General features: G+C 55.2%; 3 protein-coding genes across 3 annotated transcripts; 1 reads left to right on the top strand and 2 right to left on the bottom strand.

Moving 5' to 3' along the window:
• Positions 1-5,301: 5,301 nt before the first annotated feature.
• On the bottom strand, positions 5,302-6,663 carry COL26b_008183 (uncharacterized protein; the record flags this gene model as incomplete). The annotated part of the gene is made up of 6 exons (XM_053180949.1): positions 5,302-5,523; positions 5,595-6,143; positions 6,205-6,292; positions 6,348-6,414; positions 6,473-6,495; positions 6,566-6,663. 6 exons carry the CDS (start codon positions 6,661-6,663, stop codon positions 5,302-5,304), a joined length of 1,047 nt encoding a protein of 348 aa, XP_053035085.1.
• A 2,388-nt stretch (positions 6,664-9,051) lies between these two features.
• COL26b_008182 (uncharacterized protein) lies at positions 9,052-11,041 on the top strand (the record flags this gene model as incomplete). Its single annotated transcript, XM_053180948.1, has 4 exons — positions 9,052-9,288; positions 9,406-10,076; positions 10,131-10,469; positions 10,531-11,041. 4 exons carry the CDS (start codon positions 9,052-9,054, stop codon positions 11,039-11,041), a joined length of 1,758 nt encoding a protein of 585 aa, XP_053035084.1.
• Positions 11,042-11,491: 450 nt separating this feature from the next.
• On the bottom strand, positions 11,492-12,845 carry COL26b_008181 (uncharacterized protein; the record flags this gene model as incomplete). The annotated part of the gene is made up of 5 exons (XM_053180947.1): positions 11,492-11,796; positions 11,857-12,061; positions 12,170-12,406; positions 12,457-12,551; positions 12,629-12,845. 5 exons carry the CDS (start codon positions 12,843-12,845, stop codon positions 11,492-11,494), a joined length of 1,059 nt encoding a protein of 352 aa, XP_053035083.1.
• Between the last annotated feature and the right edge of the window lie 135 nt (positions 12,846-12,980).

Raw genomic sequence — 12,980 nt, 5'->3', positions numbered from 1 at the left:
GAGAGTAGTAGGGCATGAACATGACAACGATAGTACAGTACAGTACGGAACATGACACTCACTTCTGTGCGATGGATCCATTGTCGTCCGTCTTCAGTCGCATAGGCGCCTTGCGCGATGTCGATGTCGATGCCGCCGACGATGAAGACGGCCGTTGGGGTTTGACAGTGGCCGACGATCGGGTGCTGTCGGTGCTGGTGCTCGTAAGCGAGCTGAAGCGGGAGCCGGCCTCATTCCTCGTCATTGTCGCCAGGCCGTCGCATGAGGGCGCAGAGCCATGTCATTCCCGACAACGGCGGGGGGAAGGCAGATGGCAGTCGCGCAGTAACGGAGAGCGGACGCAAACAACCAGGACGGGCGGGTAAGGACGGGAAACGAGGTTGGTACGGATAGGGCAGACTAAGTGGGCGGGGTCGTGATAATTCGCGATAGTATGGAGATGCGAGGCGAAGCGAGACGAGGTGGATGGAGAAACAACTCGGGCGGCGGGCTGTGGACAGGGACCGGCGTCGGGGGGCGAGCGAGCGAGAGAGAGATAGAAACAGAGAAGGGCGCAGAACAGACTGGCGGGAGCAGAATGACCGGCGGGCAGAGAAAGACAAAATGTCGATTCGATTATGTCATTATTGAAGGCGGCAGCATCAGCGGCAGCAAGTCGATGGCGACGGGTGATGTGAATGTTGTCGATGTGCTTGTCGCAGCGAATGGAATGGAAACGGGGTCTCGTAGTCGCAAAGCCGCAACAAAACAAGTGATGGATGTTATTCGATGTCGCATACGGTTTGAGGAGATGCGGGAAAGAATGGAGCTGGCGCGAGCATGGATGGGGGACAAGCCCACAGAAATGTAGGGCCGGAGGAGGTCCGTCGCGTACGACGAAAGAGGCTGCTGCTGGGTGAGGTAAGGTCGGGCAGCTAGGTAATGAGGAGGAGCAGAAGGTATGTGCGTGCGTGCGTGCGTGTGTGTGTGTGTGTGTGTGTGTGAGAGAGAGAGAGAGAGAGAGAGAGAGAGAGAGAGAGAGAGTGAGATGAGTAAGTGAGTGAGAGGGATTGTGTGTTCCAGTACAAGCTAATTAGAGTGTGTGCAGCATGGGAAGGCAAAGTGCAGGTGGTAGCTAATTAGCTGTTGGTTCACTTCAAGATGCGAGCGCTAAGCTGCGACTAATACTACAACACCAACGGATACATACGAACACAATGCCTTGCAGACGATGGTGTTGTGGTGCAGCTGGTGATGCGCATGTACCTTGTCCGGTCTTGCCTATTGGCTTACCTAGGTACCCGACTTGTGAAGACTTTGCATTTCAAGCACACCTAAGGACAAACACCTCTACGCAATAGTTATGATGAGCACATCCCCGTCTTCGAATAGTTGTATTCAAACCCATTCCTTTGCGTCGTGTAGCCGTGGAGACATGACTAGGACAAGATTGAGGTAGCATCCAGTTGGAACGAGATGACTTTCTCGTCAATAATCTCTCAGGTATGCCGTGGCCCGGTGTCACTCCATTTGTCCTGGTCGGTTTTTTTTTTTGTCTTTTTTATGTCTTAATCCTGGGGAGAGACCCGCCGGAGGCATACCTAGCGCTGCCCTGGAGGTGCGGTCTTTTTTTAGTGGTCAAGCGGTTACCAGGTACCTAAGGTAGGTAGGGATGATCGTAGGTCGTTGGCTCGGGTAAGGCACACGGGCGCAAGGCAGGTAAAGAAAGGTAAGGTGAGGTAGGTGGTCGTGAGGGGGAATGTTGAATGTGAGGCTCGCCCTGCTCCTGCCGCCCGGTTTCGAGGGAGCAGATGTCCGTCCCAGAATGGATTAGTCGCGTACCACTTCACGATTTAGCGTCTGGCCTTCCCTAAGGTACCTTGGGTAAGTGGGGTAGGAGCTTGGACGTGGACACTGTGACATGGAGTGTGGTGGGACGCACCCAGATTCCACGGGCCAAGCTGTGGGAAAGCGCCTTAGGTAAGGCAACAATGTGGGAGACTCTTGCTCACATCCATTCATTGCTGCATCCGGCGGCCTTGGCAGTTGTTGGTATTTCGGAACCTGCCAGAGCGGCATGTTTTCTGTGCTGCATCTGCGACAGACCTGGTATCGCCCTACCGTCCGTTCGCAGCAACACCTACTTACTTACTTAGTACTGCCTTGCCTGCCTAGGTACCTTACCTTACGCAGTACGCATACCGACCAACGCAACATCAGCTCGCCAGCCCAGCCAGCACGCAAGAGCTGCGCTTGCCAGCATACGGCACACCACATGCCGCCAGCCTAAAACAGCACTTGCATCCGCCGGCGCCTCCCCGACGCAGCTACGACAGAACCCAAGAAGGCTTTGGTCGGAATGGAATTTTAATTCCTCATCTCTCTCTAGCCGCAGCGTCTCTCTGTTCCTGTCTCTGTCTCTCCTCAGATGAAGACCCAAGACGCACTATCAAATCGAATATTGCAGACTCGTGTGTCCGCTGCAACACCGCACCTAAGATTATTTCCAGAAGAAGGAAAAAAATAAGGTACTTTTGACAAGAACCTTGGCCCATGGATCTCACCTGTACCGGCCATCGTTGTACAAGTCATGCCTTGCCTTGCGACGGACGCGCCAGAAGGCAGACACATGTACACGACAAGAAACATACGGCCAGTCAATGCCTATGCGCAGCGCGGGATCCGTACGGAGCAGCATACTCAGCATGCGTCCCCGTCGCCTTCAACGTCCCCGGCTGACCTAACAACAATACTATGGAGCACCCGCGCGCATTCGATTCCGTCTGACCAGTCTCACTTTGCCCTTGGCACCGCGAACCAGGAACGTACTTGTTACCGCTCAGTCTCGTCGCTGCTGTCGCGACTACGGCCATGTACCTTACTCAGTGTTGCTCGTCGGGGCACTATGCACTTGGCGGTTCCATCTCTCTAACTTCTTTCTAACTTCTCTTCCATACCCTCCCCCAGCTATTTTCCGACTCATTCCTTTCTCTTCTCTGCATGTCTTGGCTGCGTAGCTTCATGACACGAAGCTCTTACAGAAGCCTGAAAGGGTGGGAAAAACCCCAAGACGCCCTGTCTGCCCGTACGGGCTAGGCACAAATCCTGTCTGGTTTGCGAGATCGATGTCTCAGTTCAATATCTCGTCGACCTTTACTTTGATCGGACATCGACTCGAAGTGGATGCTCATTGGCTTTCGGCTTGAGGCCGGTGTTGGTTCTCTACCTAACCTCACCCGACAGGCAACAGGGTCGTTCATTTCCTTCGACCTCCGCTACACACCAGCAGAATCGGTCACATACGCAGTACTATGCAGTACCTCAAGGAAGGTAACAAACACACCTTGCAGCCACAGCAAGACACACACACATACATACTCGGCCTAATCGCAACCATCCACACCATACACATGTCAGCCATGCAGGCAGTCGTGGGGCGCTGCATAGGGCAGACATCGCAGCTCAGCTCAGATGCTCGTCTCATCCCGTCCTGCATCCTCAGTTGCGAGAGTTTCCCTGCATTGAACAAATGCCCCTCTCCCTGCTCGGCCACATGTCCCCCCCTACTCTACCGGCCTAATACCTGCTGCGCGCATCAACTTTGCCCATCAATTAAGGCTGTATTCCCAACCGTCGTTCACGACACTAAGCAGCAAGGCGGGCCAAGCTCAAACCTTCACGTCCCCGACACCACAACCCGGCGTCATTCCCCTCAGAGGTGGCCTGATATTGACATCTTATTTGGCAGCTCGATCTCTGCGCGAAGCTGTCGCGATAGCTATCTCAAACCATCAGCCTCAAATCACCTTAGTTTTCTGCCGTTTCTCCGTACAACGCAACACCTCGCATCTCGCTCACGACCTCTGCTGCTCATGCTGCCACATCCATCTTCGCATTATCTTGACCCCAATCCTTCCAGAGAACCCCATCTCCTTCCTCCGCCCATCCTGGTCGCGCACTCTGTGACGCCACACGTCTTGCTTGTTTGGTATGTAGCAGTCCCTCATACCAAACAACCACCAGACGGCGATCAATGCGCCTGCGGCGAAGACCTCGTCTCGTCGCTTGGGTGAGCCATGCCATGCAGCCTTCCCAAGCCCGCCCATCCATGCAAGCACTACAGCGTACCGTTCCTACGTTACCACACACACCAACTACCCGTACCCCATACTCTGTCTCTGAGGAATGGCCCGCGTCCAACCACCCCATTCGCTTCTTGGCCTCTGAGACGGACGGGACCCCAGGTTTGCTACCAACAGAAAGCACACGCTGTCTCTGCGGGACATGTTCACTCGCGGGTGTATTCATGTGAGTCAACGGGTTCGCTCCCGAGGTATCATCGCGGCTGTGCGCTCTCCTGATTGCGGCAAACATGATTAAAGCGATCATGGACAGCGATAAGCGCTCCTCCTCGTCCGAGGGCCTCTTTGACTAAGGTAGACAGATGGATGTCAACAGGCTGCATGGACGTTGTCGACACGTGGTAAATCATGGACTCCCCCCGCCATGGAGCGTTCGCTGACAGACCTTAAAGGTAAAAACGGCCGACTTCTTGTGGGTTGTTACTTGTCATCCCCGGAATATGCCTCAAAAGACACCTGACGATTCGCGATGTGCAACTAAGACAAGAAGATCGACAACCTTCTTGAGTCTAGACCACAACCAAACCACTGGCATTGTTGACTCCCGAACGGCGCCGTGACTCCGCGGGACACCATTCCCAGCGCCCTTCGTCAAGTTTCATCTACACATAGGAGCACCGGCCCAGGAACGCGTTGCACTATCCCTACATGGTCCCTGGAGATCTACAAAGTACGTTCACAAGCGAGTCAAGATGGCTGCACAAGGGTTTGCGCCAGTCGGATTCTCTCTGAAGCATCCAATACCGTATTCGTCCTGAATCTGGTCTGGACAACTTCGCCTTCGGAGTACACTCCCGTCCGTCTCATACGCAACCTCGACGTGCGAGCACCATCCTTCAGCAGGGCACGAGCAATGGCGCAGACGGCACATCGTTTGGCCGCGTCAAACCGGGGTGGCCGCATCCATTTTGACTCGGGGCCTGTCGTCACGGCTTCCAGAAGCCAGTTCCTCTGAAATGTCTACCAACCAGAGCAGCTTGAAACGGCGGTCAGCGAGTAATCGAGCGAGTCTCATCCAACAATACGGGGTCCTCAACACGGATATGCATGGATCTGTTGGAAAGCCCGTTGTATCCCTATGCCTGACCTGTTGTTCCTTTCTTCCCAAAAATGCCGTGCCATGTACTACGCCACCCAAATAGATCTACAGAACCAGCGCTCGCCGCAAACACGCCATAATCTAATCTTGTCTGGCCGGGTCGAGCTTGACCTCGCCCACGACGGCATCAACCTCCGCCATGATCTCCGGTGTCAGTTTCTCCAGAACCTTCAGAGCACCCACGTTCTCGACAATCTGCTCGGGTCTTGAAGCGCCCGTAATCACAGAAGTAACGTTCGGGTTCTTCAAGCACCACGCAAGGGCCAGTTGCGACTGCGTGGCACCAAGCTTCTCCGCAACACCCTGGACGCGCACCGTCAGTATGCCATCCCAAAATCACGGGGTGGCCGGTGGGGACTTGCCTTGAGCTTGACGACGTTCTGAATCAGGGACTTCCACTCGTCGTTGCCATACCACTCCTTGTTGGCCCAATTGACAAACTTGTCGCCCTTGCCTTCGGCAAACCGGCTGCCCGCCGGCGGCGCGTCCAGACTCTCGTTGTACTTGCCGCTTAGCAAGCCCATCTTGATGGGGCTGAAGGTGGTCAAGCCGAGGCCGAAGCGCTGGTACAGGCGCTGGAACTCGTACTCGACCTTGCGGCGCTCGAGGATGTTGTACTGAGGCTGCTCGACGACAGGAGGAATCATCTTGAGGTCCTTGGCAATGCCACAAGCCTCGGCGATCTCGTCGGCGCTCCACTCAGAGGTGCCCCAGTACATGGCCCAGCCCTTGTCGATGACATGGTTGAAGGCGCGGACCGTCTCTTCCATGGGCGTCAAACGGTCGGGTCGGTGGGCGTATACGATGTCGACATACTCGAGATCGAGGCGCTTCAGAGAGGCTCGGAGACCCTCGATGATGTGCTTGCGAGAGAGACCGTGGTTGTTGATGAGCACCTCGCCGTTGGCGCCGCCCCAGTTGAGCTACAAAGGCCTAATTAGCCGTTGTGATCGTGTTGAGTAAAATTCCCAACGTCCAACTCACCTTGGTGCTCACAACAATATCGTTACGGTTCCAGTCGAACTTCTTGATGGCCTGGCCCATGATAATCTCGGAGTTTCCGCCAGCGTAGCTGCAACCATCGGATCAGTCTACAGACTGCGCTCTCTCGGCCGCGCGGAGCTTACCTCTCGGCCGTATCGAAGAAGTTGACGCCGAGGTCGTAAGCCTGCTTCATGCACGCAAACGTCTTCTCTGATGACCGTTAGTGACAACCCCTCAAGAACCTCCGCGCCGTGTGCCACTCGCGTACCGTTCTCAACGTGGCCGCCGAACCTGCGCGCATCATCTCGGTCAGCCTGGATCGCTCAAGTGCTATCAACCAGAGGCTGCGCGGTTTACGTACGTCAGCCAGCCTCCCAAGCCAAGCACCGAGACATGAAGGCCAGAGTTGCCCAGGCGGCGGTACTGCATGCCTGTCTTTCTCGGTTCTTCCCAAGCCATTGTGTCTGTGGACCTCGATTCCGCGGTTTGAAAGGGGGGTATCTCAGAAAAGCTATTCGTCGACTCCGTCACAGCCGTGCAATTTTGTGTCTTTGTGAAGGGGAAAAGCGATGCAGAAGTTTTGTTTACAATGCTCTCTCGTCTTGGTCAATTTTTCGCACATGAAAGCTCCAAATCGTGCCCCGCGCCGCGGAGTTACTCTCGGGGAGCTGTCGCTGACCCCTCCCCCCGCCAAACCCCACCTCGTCATACGGCGAGACCTCACGGAATTGACCAATGGACGCCCTCGTCGCTCATGCTGCGCTCGCCGGTGCAGTTGCAGGGGCCGTGGGGACCCTTCGTGCGGAGCACATGCAAGTTTCCACACACACACACACACACATACACGCACACAAGGGAGCTCCCCTCCCCTTGTAGCTGTGTTCTCTGGAGATTCAATTGTTTACCGGTGCATCGTTGGCGATGGATGGAAAAGTTGCGTGGGATGCCCAAGTCCTCCAATGATTGCCATACCGGAGGCGCAGAAACAGGCGTGTCTGTTTGCATAGTTTACAGAGTTCCCGCCACGCATTTTGCTTACATCTGCGTCAACGGCTGATTCAGACATTTCTTGTCGATCAGGACGATCCAATGCATCATCGTGTCTGAGAAACGTGCCGAAGACGGCTGTCCGTCGTTGTGACCCGCACTCAGCCTCTCGCAGCGCCATCTCTCCCAACATCAAGCCTTTCTACCGAAGGCGGCGGCGACGGCGTTGACGATGGATTCCGCCGGCCGCCATGTCCGGCCTTTAGTCGGCACCGATAGACACCCTCGTGTGTGGTTTTCCTTCCGGCGCCGGAGAAGACCTCCATACCTTCAACCGTGATCGACCTCCGTCCCTCGCCCGCGCCCGTGACTGCAGAGGTAGCTTAGTCTCTTGCATCTGGGCCTTCCGTGTTGCCAGTAGCTGTGAAGGCGAGGGCAGCAAACGAGGGTAGCCTGGAAGTGAAGGACCTCCTCGATCAGAGACCTCTGTCTAAGAGGACATCCGATAGTGGAACATCACCGAGGCTTCTCCATGTGAGCAATAGTTTGGTGACCACATGAAAGTTGATGACCTCTGGAACCCGGAGATAGACGAGATGAGACCCTTCATGGCTCCTCGTGGCAGTTTCGTGCGACATCAACATTCTCATGACCAGATTTCCGGAGCTGAGTCCGGAGGCTCATCGGAGGATGCATCACCGACACATGACGATGCGGAGATACTCTCGGAAAAAGGATAACGGGTAAGCTGCAGTGGACCTATACTAATGGGCGGGTAGTGTGTGGTGGACACGGCGGAGACAGTCCACTAATGTGCTGAAAGTTACACGGGCATTTCGGTGCCTCTGGCGTGCTGTCCGTCAACCTGCAACACACAACAACGTAATGGTGTCAATGCAGGACATCTCGAAGGTTTACACGTGGTAAGAGGCACGGCCGGGTCGGTTGGTGCCAGAAATAGCAGCGGTGGCCTTCATGAATCGTGGACGGATTCAATGGCGAGAGCGAGACGGGCGATTGGGGAATTGCAAAGAGCACAATGACGGAGGCGAGTGAGAGACGACATGCAGAAGACACAGCAGAAGACGCAGCAGACGGAAATGCCATGCTCAGCTTTGCCCCACCAAGCTCTGTCTCTTACTATGCAGCACTCTCGCTCTCACTCTCACCAAGTTATTACCCCGCATGACGACTTACAAGAAGCACTACCATGGCGGGGCACTCGCACTCGGGGTCTGATCGGAGTCGGTCCGCTCCCCCATCGGTAGAATTCCTCGCGTGAAATGGCGGCTGTCGCCCGCAGCTAAACAGGTACCATCAAACCACTCCCCACGACGATCCAACTTTCCTTCCAAGGAAACTCCAAGAGCTGGAACACCACCTGGAGCCACCGGCAGAGCTTGCAGCTGATTTCCCACTTCCCTGCACGGCGCCGATCTCTTCTCTCTCAGTCTCTCAGCAGCCAGCTGTCGACTCAAGAAAGACAGCGTGTTTGCGTCGTGTCCCGCCTCGTGTCCGCATGAGTGTTGTGCCCTGACGGTGTACAAACCATCTTCCTTCTCTCAAAAGTTTGCGCCCCCATTGGCTGCTAGTTCTGCTTCCATTCGCAGAAATTCTCGCCTCGACACGTTGCTTTGAAGCTTTACAAACAGACGAATCTTCCAATCAGCTAGATCCGTAGACCGTTGGGTTTTCTTTTCAAACACGGCATTTTTTGGTACTATACGAAAAGCTTGCTTCTCGTCTCTCTCACTCTCCGGCCCTGGGGGTTGTTACTCGACTCCTCGCGACTCTCGCCCGAACGAATCTACGAGTCAACCGAACTTACACGGAACCCGCGTCACAAACCAATCAGTCGCAATGGCTCCTCACGAAGTTGAGGTCTCTGGCGTCGGCGCCGGCGGCCAGCCCAACAAGTACCGCAGATGGTGGAAAGAGCAGTCCGTCTACCAGGTGTACCCAGCATCGTTCAACGACTCCAAGGGCACTGGTGTGGGTGACTTGAGAGGCATCATCTCAAAGGTCGACTACTTCAAGAATTTGGGTGTTGACATTGTGTGGCTCTGCCCCATCTTTGAGAGCCCGCAGATTGACATGGTCAGTATGAACCCCCTCATCTCGTTCTCGCAGTCTTGAGTAATGCAAATGCATCCTCGAGTGGCTGTTTGAATTCAACGGGTGCTTGCGAGCGGCGTTCAGACTAACAACGGGCAGGGCTATGACATTAGCAACTATCGCGAAATCCACGCCCCCTACGGCACCGTTGCCGACGTCGACGAGCTCAAGGATGCCTTGCACGCCCGTGGCATGAAGCTTGTCCTCGACCTCGTCGTCAACCACACCAGTGACCAGCACGAATGGTTCAAGCAGTCCCGCTCCTCCAAGACGAACCCTTACCGCGACTGGTACATCTGGCGCCCGGCAAAGTACGACGCCAACGGCAACCGCCAGCCGCCCAACAACTGGAAGTCGCACTTCCAAGGCAGTGCGTGGGAGTGGGACGAGACCACGAGAGAGTACTACCTGCGCCTTTTCGCGCGGGAGCAGCCCGACCTCAACTGGGAGAACCCCAAGGTCCGCGATGCGGTGCACGCCATCATGCGCTTCTGGCTGGACAAGGGCGCCGACGGGTTCCGCTTGGATGTCATCAACTTCGTCAGCAAGCCGCAGGACTTCCCGGACTCTGACCAGGAGGTGCTCCCCGGATCGGAGCTGTACTCTGCCGGGCCCAGGTTGCACGAGTATCTGAAGGAGCTGGGTGCCATTCTGAAGGAATACGATGCATTCAGCGTTGGTGAGATGCCTTGCGTCAGGGATCTGAAGGAGGTCATCAAGAGCGTCAACGCGGACCGGGAGGAGCTAAGCATGATTTTCCACTTTGAGTTGTGAGTAATGCTGTGGTTCTTCTCCTCTATGGAGCTGGTGTTAACGTGTGGCAGTATGGACATCGACCATGGTCCGCAGGGTAAGTTCTCTCCCAAGGAGTGGAAGCTTGCGGAGTTCAAGACCCTGGTCGACAAGTGGCAGCGGTTCATGTACAACAACAATGGCTGGAACGCCCTTTACCTCGAGAACCACGACCAGCCTCGATCCGTCAGTCGTTTCGCGAGCGACGCGCCCGAGCATCGCGAGAACAGCGCCAAGATGATCTCCCTGCTTCAAGGCCTCCAAGCCGGAACGCCGTTCGTTTACCAGGGACAGGAGATCGGCATGGTCAATGTACCCCAGAACTTCTTCATGAAGGAGTCCAAGGATATTGACTGCCTGAATCACTGGAAGTGAGTGTTGCGATGCCCCTTATTCGTCTGATTATCCAGCGGCAAGGCTAACAGACCACAGCTTGCACAAGGACGTTGACGACGAGAAGACTCTCGAGGCCTACAAGGTCGAGTACCAGAAGAAGTCCCGCGACAACGCGAGAACACCAATGCAGTGGGACACGAGCGCCAACGCCGGCTTCACGACCGCGGAGGCCACGCCGTGGATGGCCGTCCACCCCAACCACAAGGAAATCAACGCCGCCTCGCAAACGTCGAACCCCGACTCCGTCTACCACACGTGGCGCCACGTGCTGGAGACTCGCAAGAAGTTCAAGGACATCTTTGTCTACGGCGACTTCAACCTTGTCGACGAGGCCCACGAGCAGGTCTTTGCGTACGCTCGCAAGGCCGACGACGGGTCAACCGCCCTGGTGGCCTGCAACTTTTCGCCAAAGTCTATCGAGTGGACTGGTCTCCCGAGAGATGTTAAGGAAGTCTTGGTCACATATAAGGGCAAGACCAAGGACGATTTTGGCAACGGAAAGGTTACGCTTGGCCCTTACGAGGGAGTAGCTGTGCTGCTGGCTTGAGCATGATACATGCCTGAAAGAAAATATAGTAGAATAGAAATATCATCAGCCATTTGAACCGTCATAAGATTGGAAGACGTTTTTCTCCATTGATTGGATTCTAAGGACTACTCGTTGGTTTTTCTTGATGCATGAATGGTGAGGGGAGAACTACAAGGAGCAAGTAGAATAGCAAATTGATACAAACTGAATCAGTGGAATAGAAACATTATTGCCAAGGGTCACTGTGACGACCTTGCTAGAGGCTACAGCTCCAACAGCCTCAGACACGTCTCCATGAACGGGACTATAATCAAATCCAAAAATCATTGAAAGGCTTTCCAAGCAATGTCACGAGTCTGAAGCGAGCAATGATCATAGCAAGTAGTATCAATTCAACTCGGGACCTATCGGCCCCATACATAAAACGCTAACGCCAATCATGATTCCCCTGTCGTGTTCATCATTTTTCTACAAACCCAAAGCCTCCCTTCTTCCGGTGCTGTTCAGGTCAAGATAAGGAGCCTCTCCCAGCGACGCCACACGGTCGCCCGCCCTGGCCTCGACGTAGTCGTACGTGGCGCAGTGCCACATGCTCCTGTTGTCCCAGATGGCGAGGTCGTTCTTGCGCCACTTGAAGCGGACCTGGGCGTCGTGGTTCTGGGTGACGAGGTTGAAGAGGTAGTTGAGGAGGACGTCGGACTCGTCCTTTGTGACGCCGTTGATGCGCTTGGTGAAGCCCTTGTTCACGTAGACGGACTTCCATCCGGTGACGGCTGCCCGCGTTTTGTCAGCAAAGTCTCGACTATAGTCGACGGAAGATGGTTACGACTTACGGTTGGTCCGGATGACGGGGTGGATGGACTTGAGGTCGCCGCCCTTGTTCAGTGGCGAGCCTCGGATGCCCTCACGGAGTGGGTTGCCGAGCCTTCTGGCCTCGTCGTGGAAAAAGGTGGCGTCGTGGGTGGCAGTCAGCCCTTCCAGGAACTTCTGCATGGCAGGGGAGAGTCTGTCGTAGATCTCATATCCAGAAGCCCACAGCTGCAGACGGTTTGTCAGCTACAAGGTATCTCTCTCTCTCTCTCTTGCATGCAAGGGGTCCAGCGGGGACAAGGGGTAGGGAAGGATGCATGTGTTTTCCCAACTTACAGTGTCACCGCCCGTCGTGGGCAGGGTGTGGATCTTGAGCATGGCGTAGTCCGAGGGGACTTGCTCGAAAGAGATGTCGGTGTGCCAGCCGGCGCTGGCGAATCGGCTGACATCGCTCAATTGGTGAGTGAGACCGCCGCCTTTCTTCTGCTTCTCGCTGCTGATGACGCTAATCTGGTCACCGAGCTCGCTACCCTCCTCCGTCAGGGGGTGGATGTGAAGGCCTGATGATTCGGGCTGTTCTGCCGAGTTAGTCTTGCCCCATTCGACATGAGATGGCGACTTACACATCCAGCAAGCTCTGTCAGGCGGAGGCAAAACTCCTTCATCTGAGTTGGGGTCACATCCTGGTCTCTGAGGAAGACGACGCCGCGTTGGGAGACTGGAAAATGATGCACACTTGTTAGACAATTTACGTGGACGGAAGACACACAGCTGGACTGCAAGATTCTTTCTTACTCGTCACGGCCAGGTCCTTGATGACCTGGTCATCGGCCTTGAGGAGATCAACCACCTGGAGGCCCTCGTACTCCCGGCCAATGACAGGGGTGATGTCGGCATTCTTGTAGTTATCAAGGGTCCCGGAGTAGACCAGAGGCTTGCTCAAGCGAGGGCGGGCCTGGGCGTTGCCGCCAACAATGTTGGCCTCGGTGTCGTTGGAGATGGCAGAAGGCATGTTGTTGGTGGTACAGGATGAGACTCAATATGTGAGATCAACTCTGAAGTAGCAGTATACGAGGCTACCTCCGCTTAGAGTCGGCAGATGATGATTGTAGGTAAGGTAGATGTTGATGAGTCGTGGATCTATCCA

This window comes from Colletotrichum chrysophilum, assembly GCF_026319265.1.
Source record: "Colletotrichum chrysophilum strain AFK26 chromosome Unknown scaffold_70, whole genome shotgun sequence".
Classification (NCBI taxonomy): Eukaryota; Fungi; Ascomycota; class Sordariomycetes; order Glomerellales; family Glomerellaceae; genus Colletotrichum; species Colletotrichum chrysophilum.
Note: the sequence above shows the minus strand (reverse complement) of the source record. Positions and strands in the feature narration are given on the sequence as shown.